A 15958-nucleotide genomic window follows, 5' to 3' on the forward strand; every position below is an offset into this window, starting at 1 on the left:
ATATAAATCAATAACATGTTTCGAAAAAACAAACATTGTAGCAAGTGTTCTTCTTAAGTAATTTTATTAATTTATTTCATTATTCAATATGAAGAAATATATAATGACAATACTACCCCTTAAATGCATGACATGTAACTTAAAATTGAATTGAAAACATTAAATTTAACAAATAGGCTGCAAATCGGCAATTTTTACCAAGTTTAAGAGGTAAATTGACTCAAATTCCAGTTCGGGGTGTAAATCGGTAATTTTTACCAAGTTTAGGAGGTAAATTGACTCAAATGCAAGTTCATAGTGTAAATCGGCATTTATGCCTAAATAAAATCATGAAGTTCTAAGAACGTTTGAGTAACAACAAAGAATCTAAGGTCAATGTCGGTAGCCTTAGATTACTAAGGAATCACTTCACACAAGTACTTGCAAAGAACTTGTTATCTCTCACAAAATATGCAAGGATATGTCGGTCATATACATATTTAAGATAATACAATTCTAAAACATGCATCAACGTATCGACCCAATGTGACATGCAATAGAATTATCAATGAACTATTAGTGAAGAAATCTAAAATTATATAAATCAATTGGAGTTTGAAAATCGAAGACATATTTAGAGCTTTGATTAGCCCCTAACTATTAATCAATTTAGTTACACATAATCTTGAATAAAAACATCAAAGAATACATAAAAGATGAATTAAAGGAGAAAAAACCGAACTTCCTTTTTCTTGTGGAGGCTTGATGAGATTTTGAGACCTTGTGGAGATGTGAGTTGTAGTTTAAGAAGATTGAAAGTGACTTCGCTTCGGCTCTTCATGTCCGTCTTCTCCCATTTCTCTTCTCTTCTTCTCTCTATTTTTTCTTTCCCCCTCTCTCTCTCTCTATTTCTCTTGGTTGGTTGTGGAAAAATGGTGTGTATGAAGATGGTGTTGATGAAAGTTTTTATAGATGAGAATGGTGATGGAAAAAGTAGATAAAAGTGAGAAATAATGATGTGGTGAGTGAGGTGAGTTATCATGGAATGAAGTGGAAGAAAGTTAGTGATCATGAAAGAAGTGAATGATCATGGAAAAAGTGAGTGATAAAGAAGTGAATGATCATGAAATGAAGTGGGTGATCATGGAATGAAGTGGAAGGAAGTGATGGACCTAGATGTGATGATTACACTTAAAATAAAATCAGATTTTTGCATAATATAGGTGTAGATTTTTCTTTTCTTCTTTATTCCGCTCCAAAATATATAAAAACAAATAAAGTTAATTTAAAATATAAAAACATACCAAAATAGCTAAGTAAAATAAATAATTAACACAATAAAAGTCACATAAATATGTGACTATCATCATCCAAACGTGACCTTAGTAGGAACGAATCACGAAGAATTAATTGTCGCTTGTATGAGGTTGGTACATGAATCCCACATCTGATGCAGGCCGAAAGAATAGTTGTGTTGTTCTTAAACACATGCATACAACTGATACAAGGGAGAATATGTAATTCTCAAATTTTCTACGGATTATACATTTATACTGTACGCGTTGGGCCGGTGGTAACAATTGCCTCGACTGATGGTGGGAATGAGGACATCTATGTGGTACACCACATTATTGAAGATTGTGGGACGTATGAACAATTTTCATATTTTCTTCCAATGTCGGTATATCTACCATGAAGCGGATTCCCTTTAATATACATATCGATCATGAAGCAAATAGTCTCTCATTTTACTTTGTTCGAAAATGAGAAAATGGTTGGAATATTCTTAGAAGAAAATGCAACAAAGAAAAGTTTGGCCTAGTGGTGAAAAACATAATAAGTTTGTTTGTTGGGCGAACGCTGAGATATTCTTAGTAATAAGGAGGTTTCAAGTCGATCATCCACGAGTTGAAAAACACCCAATGGAAAATGGTCATTTCACTTTGATATGCTTTAGGCCCGAAGTGGTTTACTTCTAGTCCACCATTTTTGTAACAAAAAAAAGCCACGTAGCTTCCTTTCTTTTTTGTACAGGGTCATCTTTTTGAAAATGCACCATTGCAAAAGTAAAAGAATTCGATGATTGCACCTTTTACTTTTTTAATAGAGAAAGCGAGGCCCATTCATTCTAAACGTCCTTCTCTTCTATCTATCTACAATTTTTTTTTGCCAGTGATTGTGTGTTTGGAGCAGAACTCTGATCACGAATCTAATGGCGTTGAGCACCCAAACTGGGTCTGCTGGTTCATCATTTCCATGGAAATACGACGTGTTTTTGAGCTTCCGAGGCGAAGACACCCGGAAGGGCTTCACAGATCATTTATACCACAAGTTGCAGTGGCGAGGAATCAACACTTTCAGGGACGACCCGGAACTTGAAAGAGGCACAGCCATCTCCCCTGAGCTCCTTACAGCCATTGAGCAATCAAGGTTTGCGATCGTTGTTCTTTCGCCAAACTATGCTTCTTCAACTTGGTGCTTGCTTGAACTGTGTAAGATTCTTGAATGCATGGAAGAGAGAGGGACGATCCTGCCCATCTTTTATGAGGTGGAACCCTCTCATGTGAGACATCAAAGGGGTAGCTTTTCTGTAGCTTTTGATGAACATGAAGAGAAATTAGGGGAAGATAGCAAGGAAGTGGAAGGATGGAGAGATGCTTTAACCAAAGTGGCTAACCTCGCTGGCTGGACTTCGAAGGACTATAGGTAAGCCTCTACCGGAGATTCAGATATCAAATGACACAAAAGTGCTTTAATGTCTAATGTTCGTAAGCAATGAAGTTTCGGAAATGTGAGCACTTAGATTATAGATCGTTTACACACTATGAATCAAATTGAACTATCTTGAACTACATTGGATGAATCACAGTACCACTCTTTTCGCGGTTCGGTTCAACCATATCGTTGGACTTTATATTTGATATGTTCATAACTTCATATACTTAAGCATTGGAACTGTTTTGTCCTTCTTGTAGGTACGAATCAGAGCTAATCAAAGAGATAGTGCAAGCACTGTGGAGCAAAGTTCATCCTAGCCTTGCAGCATTTGGTTCCTCAGAGAAGTTAGTCGGAGTGGGTACTAAGCTGGAGGAAATAGATGTTCTCTTAGATAGAGAAGCAAATGATGTTCGCTTTATAGGGATATGGGGGATGGGCGGGCTGGGCAAGACAACTCTTGCTAGACTAGTTTATGAGAATATCTCTCATCAATTTGAAGTTTGCATCTTTCTTTCTAATGTTAGAGAGGTTTCCGCAACCCATGGGATAGTCCATCTACAAAAGCAGATGCTTTCCCAAATCCTGAAGGAAGAAAATGTACAAGTATGGGATGTTTATAGTGGAATCGCTATGACTAAGAGATGCTTTTGCAATAAAGCGATTCTTCTAGTTCTGGACGATGTGGATAGAATAGAGCAATTGGAAAACTTGGTGGGAGAAAATGGCTGGTTCGGTTTGAGGAGTAGAATCATTGTAACAACTCGAGATCGACGTATACTAGTCACACATGGTATAGGTGAACCATATGAGTTGAAGGGATTAAACGATAAGGAAGCTCTCCAGCTCTTTAGTTGGAAAGCCTTTAGAAAATATGAGCCTGAAGAAGATTATGTAGAAGACTCTAAGAATGTTATTAGCTACGCTGGAGGTCTTCCCTTAGCTCTTAAAACTTTGGGTTCTTTTTTGTATAAAAGAAGCCCACAGGCATGGAGTTCTACATTGAAAACGTTAGAGGAAACTCCCAACAGAACAGTTTTTGACATCCTGAAAGTGAGTTATGATGGACTAGATAAGATGGAGAAGAAAATGTTTCTAGACATTGCTTGCTTTTCTAGATGGTATCAAAACAAGTATGCACTTGAACTACTTTACAGTTCCGATGTTGGCAGTCATATTGCAATTGATGTTCTTGTTGAGAGATCTCTCATAAGTATTTCATTGGAAAATAAAGTATGTATACATGACCTGATCAAACAAATGGGATGTGAAATTGTTCGTCAAGAGTCTTATGAAGAACCTGGTAGACGCAGTCGTTTGTGGCTTCCTAACGACATTGCTCATGTATTTACAAAGAATACGGTAATTTTTGAATCGACTGTAATTTTCTTTGACATGGTACATGCTTGATATTTGAATCGACTCATTTCTTACTTTCAATCACTTAAGGAACAGAAGAAGAGGATGCACTGTAATTTTCTTTGACATGATACATGCTCAATAATGAATTGACTCATTTCTTACTTCCAATACTTTAATAGGGAACAGAAGTGATTGAAGGCATATTCTTACATTTGCCTAAATTAGAAGAGTCGGATTGGAATCTTGAAGGCTTCTCTAAGATGTGCAAACTGAAGTTGCTCTACATTCATAATTTAAGGCTTTCTGTTGGCCCCAAATATCTTACTAATGGCTTGAGATTTCTGAATTGGAGTTGGTATCCTTCAAAATCTCTCCCACCAGGTTTTCGACCTGATGAGCTTACTGAACTTAGTTTGCCCCATGGCAATATTCATCACCTCTGGAATGGAAAAATAGTAAGTTTTAGTAAGTTTGGATTTTTTTTTTGAAAAGTAATAACGGTAAGTTATTGAATATCTGATATTGCTTAAATTTGATTTAATAAAAAATTCGTGCATGGATGATGATTCTTCTACCATTCTTTATGTTTTCTACAGTACTTGGACAAGTTGAAATCTATCGATCTTAGTTACTCCATAAACTTGGCAAGAACTCCAGATTTCACAGGTATTCAAAACCTTGAGAAATTGGTTCTTGAAGGTTGTACGAACTTGGTTAAGATTCATTCATCTATTGCAATGCTCAAGAGACTCAAAATCTGGAATTTTAGAAACTGCAGAAATATTAAGAGTTTACCAAGTGAAGTAGAAATGGAATATCTTGAAACATTTGATGTTTCTGGCTGCTCAAAGCTGAAAATGATTCCAGAATTTATAGGGCCAATGAAAAGATTATCCGAGGTTTCTTTGAGTGGCACTGCTGTTGAGAAATTGCCTTCTTCATTGGAGTATTTGAGTGAGAGCTTGAAGAAGCTTGATTTGAGTGGAATTGTTATAAGAGAGCGGGCATACTCCCTTTTTGGCTTATTTCCAAGAAAGAGTCCTCACCCTTTGCTTCCTCTGTTAGCTTCCTTGAAGCATTTGTCTTTTTTGATGAAATTAAATCTGAATAACTGTAATCTTCATGAAGGAGAAATTCCCAATGAGATTGGTTCTCTGTCCTCCTTAAAGCACTTGGAACTCGGAGGAAATAGTTTTGTTAGCCTTCCTTCAACCATTCATTTGCTTCCAAAGCTTGAAACTATTAATGTGGAGAATTGCAGAAGGCTTCAACAATTGCCAGAACTTCCATTAAATGACACGTTACAGCTCAGAACTGACAATTGTGCTTCCCTACAATTGTTTCCAGATCCAGCTGATTTGTCCAAATTATCAGAATTTACACTCCTCTCCATTAACTGCGTTGGTAGTAATCAAGATTCTTGTTATTTCTTTTATTCAGTACTGCAGCGGTTGGTTGAGGTACTCTCTCTCTCTCTCTCTCTCTCTCTTTAATATGATGATTGGTATGGTGCAGGAAAACCCTTATTCTTTTGATCTTTTCCGTTTTGTAAGTCCTGGAACTGAAATTCCTGAGTGGTTCATTAATCAAAGTGTGGAACACCGAGTGTCTGAGAAGATACCTTCATGTGCAAGTAATAGCAGCAAGTGGATTGGGGTTGCTGCATGTGCTCTTTTCGTACCTGAAGACAATCCGTCTGCCGTTCCTGAATATGATGGTTTATGTCCTGATTCTTGTGACTTTCGCTGCCATTGGAACGGATATCGTAAAGGTGTGCTGGATGTGGGTGGTTTCACAGTAGGATCAGTTGTTTCAGATCACCTTTTCTTCGTAGTTTTGCCCAGTCGCTTCTTGAAACCTGAGAACTGTCCTGAGGACACATTGACAGAGGTTAAGTTTGCTTTCTGTAGCATTCGATCTGTAGGTAATAACAGATGCTTCAAGGTGAAGAAATGTGGGCTCCGTGCACTGTACGAGCATGACAGTGAAGAGCTTATCAGTAAAATGAATCAATCCAACAGGGGAATTTGTGTTTACAAAACCATAAATTGTGATTTAGGCAAATCAGCATATGAACAAGGTGGTGCCATCGTTAAGGGCACACCCAAGGGAGCACCAAGCATAAGTGGAGGCAGTGAGGATGAATACTACTCTGCTGAGGATTGAAGAAGATTTTGAAGACATGTCTTGCTTTGAAACAATCCTGTGCCTCAAGGCAAATACTGCTATTCTATGTATTTGGAGGTCGTATCAAGTAAGTGACCATCAATCTCTGTCTATCGTATACTTCACGAGTTCATGTCAATTAATGACACATTTCGTCAATGCTTTACCATTTTGAATTCTTGATCATTAACACGAGTGAGATGTTATAATGAAGTGTACACATGAATAATTCCTGGTAACATGATGAAGCAACATAGCAGCATGATAGCTAAAACATAAAAACCATATTGTATGATTTTAGAAAACATATCTTTATGTATAAATAATGTAGAGTGGTTGAAGTAGTTAAGCTTAATGATAATGTCTTGGAATCACAAGGATTAGAAAAATAATTAACACTACTGATCACTACAATGGTGATAGACAGACAGACCGATCGCCAAGTCAAAGTCGTCTTCTTCTTTCTCTATTATTTCCAATTTTTCCTGATAGATTTTGTACAATCGATTGTGCGTTTGGAGCAGAACTTTGATCGCCTGTCAATCACTTTCTGATGGCATTGAGCACCCAAGTCAGAGCCTCCACCGGTTCGGCTGTGCCATGGGAATACGACGTGTTTTTGAGCTTCAGAGGCAAAGACACCCGAAAGAGCTTCACTGACCATTTATACGACAAGTTGCAGTGGCGAGGAATCAAGATTTTCAGGGACGATCCGGGACTCGAAAGAGGCAAATCCATCTCTCCTGAGCTCATCTCAGCTATCGAGCAATCCAGGATTGCGATCGTCGTTCTTTTGTCAAATTATGCTACTTCCACTTGGTGCTTGCTTGAACTGTGTAAGATCTTGGAATGCATGGAAGAGAGGGGTTCAATTCTGCCGGTGTTTGACGAGGTGGAGCCGTCTGATGTGAGACACCAAAGGGGCAGCTTTGCTGAAGCGTTTTTGATGAACATGTCGAGAAGCTTGGGGAAGATAGCAAGGAAGTAAAAGGGTGGAGATATGCGTTAACCAAAGTGGCTAAGCTCGCTGGATGGAACACAAAGGATTACAGGTAAGCTTCATTTAGAGATTCAGAGATCAAGTGACTTTTTATGTTATAAGTATGTACTTAAATGTTGAAAAGATCTATATGTTAATATATTCAGCATGGAATTTGTTTTCTCTTTTCTGTAGGTATGAAACAGAGCTTATGAAAGAGATTGTGCAAGCACTGTGGAGCAAAGTGCATCCTACTTTAACCATTTCTGATTCCACAGACAAGTTAGTTTGAATGGATGCTAAGTTTAAGGAAATAGATGTTCTTTTGGACAAAGAAGCAAATGATGTTCGCTTTATAGGGATATGGGGGATGGGTGGGGTGGGTAAGACCACCCTTGCTAGAGTGGTGTATGAGAAAATCTCTCATCAGTTCGAAGTTTGCATCTTTGTTGCTAAAGTGAAAGAGGTTTCTGCAACACTCGGTCCAGTTCGTCTACAGGAACAGATTCTTTCCCAAATATTTAACGAAGAAAATGTTCAAGTATGAAATGTTATTGATGGAATGAATAGGATAAAAGAGATGCGTATGTAATAAAGAAGTTTTTCTAGTTCTTGACGATGTGGATGAACCAGAGCAACTGAAAAACTTGGTGGGAGGAAAAGACTGGTTTGGTTTAAGGAGTAGAATCATCATTACAACCAGAAATCGACATGTACTAGTCACACATGGTATAGAAGAACCATATGAGCTGAAGAGCTTAAACTACGATGAGGCTCTTTAGCTGTTTGATATGCCTTCAGAAAATATGCGGCAGAAGAAGATTACATAGGGCTCTCTGAGGGTTTTGTTAGTTATGCCAGAGGTCTTCCTTTAGCTCTTGAAACTTTGGGGTCCTTGTATAAAATAAGTCCGGGTGCATGGAGTTCTGCATTAGAAAAACTACGGAATACTCCCAACAGAACAATTTTTGATGTGCTAAAAGTAAGTTATAATGGACTTGATGAGATTGAAAAGAAAACTTTTCTGGATATTACATGTTTCTCTTTGGAATATGACGCCAAGATTGTCATTGAACTACTGCACAGTCTTGACATGTGCACTTGTATTGCAATAGATGTTCTTGTTGAGAAATCTCTCTTAACTATTTCATCAGACTACAGGTGCACAGTCTTGACATGTGCACTTGTATTGCAATAGATCATAGATGTTCTTGTTGAGAAATCTCTCTTAACTATTTCATCAGACTATAAAATAGGTTTGCATGATTTGATACAAGAAATGGGATGTGAAATCGTGCGACAAGAGTCGTTTGAAGAGCCTGGTGAACGCAGTTGGTTGGGGCTTCGCAGTGATATCTTTCATGTGTTCACAAAGAATACAGTAAGATTTTTGAACATATTAAATCACCAAGCTTTGATAGCAATTTCATTTCATTTAAACATGAAACTTGGTCATTTTTGGAACTGACATATCTGTCATAAGTCATAACAGGGAACAGAAGCTATTGATCGCATATTTTTACACTTGCATGAACTAGAAGAGGCAGATTGGTATCCTGAAGCCTTTTCTAAAATGCGTAAACTGAAGGTGCTCTACATTCACAATTTGAGGCTTTCTCTTGGCCCCAAATATCTTCCTAATTCTTTGAGATTTCTGAACTGGAGTTGGTATCCTTCAAAATCTCTCCCACCAAGTTTTGAGCCAGATGAACTTACTGAACCTAGTTTGGTTCATAGCAATATTGATCACCTCTGGGAGGGAATGAAAGTAAGTTATCGAATATATGTAATCTGCACAACCATTATTAAATTTTTAGTTAATGCATGGAAGCTGATTGATTTTACCATCTTCATGTTTCTTACAGTACTTGCGCAAGTTGAAATCTATCGATCTTAGTTACTCCAGAAAGTTGACAAGGACCCCAAATTTCACAGGTACTCAATGTTAGCGTGAATAACTCCGTGAATCGCGGACGTGATTCACAGAGGAAATTAAGGAATTATTTGTCGATAAAGTGTACTTTTGTTAGCTTATATAGGCCATTTTCTGTGTATAGATCATAAGTGTGGTATACTAATTTAGTTAGTATCAGAGCAGTGCTCTATTTTTTCTGGGTTTCATTTTTCCTTTGCAGTTTGTGGTGCAAGCTCGGCTGACGAGCTCGCTGTCACCCTCCCTCGGCGCACAGCCCTTCGGCGACGTTAGCAAGCCACTCGGCCAGCTGGCGGCGACTTGCTTGCCCTCGACGTCGTACCGCTGCAAAACACTCAGTTGCAATACCCGACTCGTCCAACTCAGCTCACCCACCCCACCGAGCTAGGGACTGCATCGCCATCCTTGTTTCGTAGCCGGTCTTGAGAGGGACTGCTCCTCTCCTCCTCGACGAGCGCCGGTGACATCCTGGTTGACTAAAGGCCGGCAACATCTCTCTCCACCGCTGCCCTTTAGTTTCCGCCGCTGCAAGCTCTCCACCACAGCCGCCACATCAAGCTATCCTCCTCTCCACCAGAACCGCCGCATCGAGCTCTCCACCTCTCCACCAAAGCCGCCACATTCACCACGCCATTAGAATCACCGCTACCAAGAAAAAAAATTCGAGTCACCGTGCTCCGGATCCGACTGGCCCGACCCAAATTCAATCCGACCCGACCCGATCCGGCCCAAGACTCGACCCAAACTAGACCCGATCCGGCCCAGAATTGATAGTCTTGATTGTCAGTGTAGGTACACCGACAGTGCACATGCACCCAAGACAGATTCATATTAGTTTTTTGGTATTTCCGCTGTATAATTCTTGATTTTTTTAAATTTGTTTTTCAATGGATTCTGGAGACGAATCTGATGTTCCGAAATTTAAAGTATATGTTAAGAGTTCTGACAGTGGGTTCTTTGGGGGAACTAAAGTCAATGGGACCAATTTCCGTAAATGGAAGCGAATTATGGCGGCTCATCTTCGAGGAATGCACAAGATGGGGCATGTAACCGGAGTAACTAAGGCTACTAGTGCAGATGATATTATTGCATACACTAAGTGGGATGACGATGATAGTCTTGTGATGTCCGTCTTATGGAAAGCTATGAATGAAGATATAGTTGATCTGGTGGAGGCATGTGACATTGCGCATGCAATATGACAGACACTTGAAGGCTTATATACTAATGACTCTGATTTCATACAGGTTCATGAGTTAATGTGCACCGGTGGGGTGCAACAAGATGGGCAACCGGTGGCGCAATATTTCACCAAACTAAAAAATATTTGGGCTGAGATTGATGTGAAACGTCCTTGCATGATCAAGAATCAGGAGGATATTGTTTGGTACCAAAGTGAGAAGGAGCTTGAGCGAGTTCACTATTTCTTGAAAGATCTTGATGCCAAACATAATAGTGCGAAAGGGGAATTGCTCCGAAAGATCGAACCCCCTAGCCTAATTACAACTTTCACATATATCCGGAAGGATGAATCTCACCAGGAGAGTCTTCATCACACACAAGTTGAAGTTTTCAGTCTTACTGTTCGTGCTAGATCTCCCGCACCACCCCTTCAGCAGGCCACTTCATCAGCAAAGACCACCATCAGGCTTTGGGAATCAGCCCCGCCCTCCTTGCTCTTATTGTCATGATACTAACCATGCTTGTGCGACATGTTGGAAGTTGTATCCACACCTTCGGCCTAAGAGGTCTAATTATCGTCCCAAGGCGAAAGCAACTATTCAATTCGTCCAAGAACCCGATATCTATAGTGTGGTTGGACATGATCATCATACAGTAGGAGGAGCAATATCTACCGCATCCACAGCTAGTTGTGGCAAACTTGGTATGGCTTTAAATATTTCTAACTTTGTTGGTTTTGATACATGGATTATTGATTCTGGTGCGTCTGATCATATGACTTATGAAAAATCTTATTTTACCGTGTTGTCTCCTCTACCAGTACCATATGTTACTAATGATAATGGTGAGGCATTCCCCGTATTAGGGCAAGGGTCAGTTCGTATTACTCCCACAATAAAGCTTCACAATGTGCTATATGTACCTGTTTTTCTCATCATTTGATATATGTTCCCCAATTGAACATTGACGCTAAGTGCTCTATGACATTTTTTCCTATGTATGTGATATTTCAGGATCTTCTCACCAGGGAGTTAATTGGTTGGGGGTATCTGAGGGGCCGGTTGTTTCATATGGATCAGACATATGCGGGAGAGAAACCAGTGGCACAATCTCAGACCGTTTTAATCTCCACTTCTGACAAGCTAATTGAAGTTTGGTTATAGCATCGTCGTTTAGGGCATCAATATTTTAGTGTTACGAAAAAATATATGCCTACTTTGTTGATTAGTGTGGATGAGTCACTTTTACGTTGTGAGACATGTGTTTTGGGCAAGAGTCATCGATCTACTTATTCCCCTAATACTTCTAATAAACGTATTTTTCTTTAAGAATTAATTCATTCTGATGTTTTGGGACCCTCCAAAGAGTCTACTGTGTCAGAGATGCGGTATTATATGTCATTTATTGATGATTGCACCCGTTTTTCATGGATTGTTCTCCTCAAACTAAAGATTAGGGTTTTCCAGCTTTCAAACCTTCTATAACATTGTCCAAACATAATATAATGCCACAGTTAGAGTTATTCGTTCTAATAATTGGGGGGAATATGTAAATCATGTCTTTCAGGAGTTCTTTAACACACACGGAATTGTTCATCAAACAACGTGTCCTTACACACCTGAGCATAATAGAGTTTATGAAAGGAAAAATCGTCATTTACTTGATATGGCTCGGTGTATTTTTTTTAGTGTCCATATGCCTCAGTACCTTTGGGGTGATGCTGTCATAACTTCCGCCCACCTCATTAATCGTCTTCCATCTCGTGTCCTTCAGGGAAATGTTCCATATGAGGTGCTTGCATCTCATGTCTCCTTACCCTCTTTTCATAATCTTCCTGCCCGTGTTTTCGGTTGTGTTGCTTTTGTCCATTTTCCAAAACACCAGAGGTCTAAGTTGGATGCCCGGGCCGTTAAATGTGTGTTTGTTGGGTATGGAGGACATCATAAAGGGTACCGATGCTATCATCCACCTACTAGGAAGTACTATGTCACTATGGATGTTATTTTCTTTGAGGACATGAGTTATTTCCCCTCTTTCGATACTGCTCTTCAGGAGGAGAATTCGTATTTTGAATAGCTGTATTATGGAAAAAGGGAGACAAATAAGTCAGTAGATATGGTGACAAGTTCAATTGAGATTACCAATATGTCAGCTACACAGGCACCATCGGATGATTCCGGTGTCGTCACTCCGGAGATTCAGGTACCAGAAGATGACAACACAACAACCCCTCATGTTTCCCATACTACTGTTTATATACCTGGCCAATGCTTTCCTGGTACGGAAAATCACTCATATGAGGTTAGTCATTCTATTAGGGCTAATACTAGTGAGGTTAATAGTAGACAATATGTCTTGCCAAATAGGTATACTCGGGGTCAGCCAACAAAAAAATATGAACCTACCATTCAGGCTAAAGCTAAGTATCATGTGGCAAATTTTATGTCTACCAAAAGATTGTATAAATCATATGAATCATTTGTGAATCAAATATATACTGTATCAGTACCTAACAAAGTGCAGGATGCATTGAGAGATCCAAAATGGAGGAAAGCAATGGAGGAAGAGATAGAAGCATTACAAAAGAACAATACTTGGGAGCTTGTATCTCCACCACATGACAAGAAGACTGTGGGATGTCGTTGGGTGTTTACAGTAAATCATAATCCAGATGGGTCAGTGAGCCGGTATAAAACACGCCCAGTAGCAAAGAGGTTCACCCAGACATATTGCATAGACTATGATGAGACATTTGCACCTGTTGCAAAGATAAAAATTATTCGGGTATTGCTCTCTTGTGTTGCTAACTTAAACTAGCCACTTAGATAGTTTGATGTGAAGAATGCATTCCTCCATGGAGAACTTACAGAAGAAGTGTACATGGATCTTCCGCTTGGATATACGGCCGCTTCTCTAAGTAACTTTGTATGCAGATTGAGAACGTCTTTGTATGGTCTTAAACAGTCACTCGTGCTTGGTTTGGAAGATTCTCACAATTCATGAGGAAAATTGACTACAGACAGAGTAATTCAGACCACACATTATTTCTCAAACATCAACAAGGAAAGGTAACAACCCTAATTATATATGTTGATGATATGGTAGTTACTGGGAATGGTACTGTTGAAGTGGATAGATTACAGAAACAGCTAGCCACAAAGTTTGAGATGAAGGACCTAAGTACACTCAAGTACTTCTTAGAGATTGAGGTAGCCCGAGGAAGTGATGGTATATATCTGTGTCAGAGGAAGTACGTCTTTGATCTACTAACAGAGACCGGTATGTTGGATTGCACTCCCATTGATACTCCTATTGAGCAGAACCATCGGTTATCAGAATATCCAGATCAAGTGCTTACTGAAAAACGTCATTATCAGAGGCTAGTTGGACGCCTGATTTATTTATCACATACCAGACTAGATGTTGTGTATGCAGTAAGTGTAGTGAGTCAGTTCATGCATAATCCCAGTGTGGACCACATGGATGTTGTTATAAGGATTTTGAGGTACTTGAAGTCAGCTCCAGGGAGAGGAGTAATGTTCACTAATCACAATAATATCATTGAGGTTTGTGGCTTCACAGATGCAGACCGGGCTGGAAATATTACAGATCAGAGATCCACATCAGGGCACCTTACCTTTGTTGGGGGTAATCTTGTTACATGGAAGAGTAAGAAACAAAAAGTGGTAGCTCGATATAGTGTTGAAGCAGAATACAGATGTATGACTCAGGGAGTGTGCAAATTGTTATGGCTTAGAAATTTTCTACAAGATTTGGGTATTAAGCCTAAGTGTGCTATGCAGTTGTACTGTGATAACAAGGCAACTATTGATATTTCACAGAATCATGTGCAATATGACCGTACAAAAGAGCAACTTGCCGATATGCTCACAAAAGGAGTGTCTAAGAATGCAATTTATGACTCACTTAGCAAGTTGGGTATGGTTGATGTGTATGCGTCAACTTAAGGGGGAGTGTTAGCGTGAATAACTTCGTAAATCACGGGCGTAATTCACGGAAGAAATCAAGGAATTATTTGTCGATAAAGTGTACTTTTATTAGCTTATATATGTCATTTTCTGTGTATAGATCTTAAGTGTGATATACTAATTGAGTCTCAAAACCTCGAGAAGTTGGTTCTTGAAGGTTGCACGAAGTTAGTTAAGGTACATGCATCCATTGCATTGCTTAAGAGACTCAAAATTTGGAATTTCAGAAATTGCAAAAGTATCAAGAGTCTACCAACAGTACCAAGTGACGTGAAAATGGAATTTATTGAAACTTTTGATGTATCTGGGTGCTCAAAACTAAAAATGATTCCAAAATTTGTGGGTCAAATGAAAAGATTATCAAAGCTTTATTTGGGTGGGACGGTTATTGAGATACTGCCTCCATCATTTGAGCTTTTGAGTGAGAGGATGGTGGAGCTTGATTTGAGTGGAATTGGTACAAGTGAGCTGCCTGTGTACGCCCTTTTTCTTAAGAATTCATTTCTCCCTTCTGGTTTATTTCCAAGAAAGAGTCCTCACCCTTTGCTTCGTCTGTTATCTTCTTTTAAGCATTTGTCTTCATTGACAGAGTTAAAGCTGAATGACCGTAATCTCAGTGAAGGACAACTTCCTGATGATATTGGTTCATTATCCTCCTTAAAGTACTTGGAACTCAAGGGAAACAATTTTGTTACCCTTCCAGTAAGTGTTCATTGGCTCTCTAGCCTTGAATGTCTTTATGTGGCAAAATGCAAAAGGCTCCAACAATTACCCAAACTTCCATCAAATTACAGCTTAGGAATATATACCGAAAATTGTACTTCCTTACAAGTGTACCCAAATCCAGCAGATATCTGCAAGGGGGATTATTTCCTCATTTGCGTCAATCACCCTAGAGTGGGTGGTGGTAATAATCAAAATTCTAGTTATTATTTCTTATATTCAAACTTAAAGTGGTTGCTTGAGGTAACATTCATTTCCTTTGTCCCTCCACTCCTTTTATTGTCGTGTGATATGATAGTTGGTAACTTGGTATGGTGCAGGAAACCCCTTGCTCTTTTGGAGATTTCAGTTTTGTAATTCCTGAAGGTGAAAATTGTTGAGTGGTTCAGTAATCAAAGTGTGGGAGACTCGGTGACTATGAAGTTACCTTCTTATGCAAGTAGTAGCAGCAAGTGGATTGGGGTTGCTGTGTAATTATACCTCAAGTGAATCCGTCAGCCGTTCCTGAAGACGATAGTTTAGATCCTGATAACAGTTTAATTCTATGTAAATGGAATGAATCTTATAGCTCGACTGGTTCAGATTCCGTACTAACCCAAATTGATTCAGACCACCTGTATTTAGTTGTTTTGCCTAGTCATGTCTAGAAACCTAAGAACTCTCTGGAAGATGACGCATGCGATGAGGTGAAGTTCGTTTTCGAAACCACTCAAGCTGTAGGAAGCAAGGGATGCATAAAAGTGAAGAAATGTGGAGTTCGGGCACTTTACGAGCATGACATGGAAGAACTGATCAGTAGGAATGAACCAGTCCAGCAGCAGCGTTTCTCTTTACGAGGCTATGGATGAACAGAAAGGTGCCAATTTAGAGGTAGCAACAGCGGAGGTGGTGACTCTGACGACGAGTATTACTCTGCAGAAGATTGGGTTG

At 39.3% G+C, this 15958-nt stretch overlaps 1 protein-coding gene across 1 annotated transcript; it reads left to right on the plus strand.

The window, feature by feature from the left end:
* Positions 1 to 2191: 2191 nt before the first annotated feature.
* On the plus strand, positions 2192 to 6222 carry LOC126803716 (disease resistance protein RPV1-like). Its single transcript, XM_050531469.1, has 5 exons — positions 2192 to 2685; positions 2955 to 4056; positions 4236 to 4511; positions 4653 to 5516; positions 5572 to 6222. Exons 1-5 carry the CDS (start codon positions 2192 to 2194, stop codon positions 6220 to 6222), a joined length of 3387 nt encoding a protein of 1128 aa, XP_050387426.1.
* The last annotated feature ends 9736 nt before the right edge of the window (positions 6223 to 15958 follow it).

This window comes from Argentina anserina, chromosome 7 (assembly GCF_933775445.1).
Source record: "Argentina anserina chromosome 7, drPotAnse1.1, whole genome shotgun sequence".
Taxonomy (NCBI): Eukaryota; Viridiplantae; Streptophyta; class Magnoliopsida; order Rosales; family Rosaceae; genus Argentina; species Argentina anserina.

Bases quoted from the DNA above. Each gene is read 5' to 3' on its own strand.
- LOC126803716 (XM_050531469.1), top strand. From the start codon at position 2,192: ATGGCGTTGAGCACCCAAACTGGGTCTGCTGGTTCATCATTTCCATGG. The intron at 4,512-4,652 runs GTAAGTTTTAGT...TGTTTTCTACAG, and splicing joins ACCTCTGGAATGGAAAAATA to TACTTGGACAAGTTGAAATC. The intron at 5,517-5,571 runs GTACTCTCTCTC...GGTATGGTGCAG, and splicing joins TACTGCAGCGGTTGGTTGAG to GAAAACCCTTATTCTTTTGA.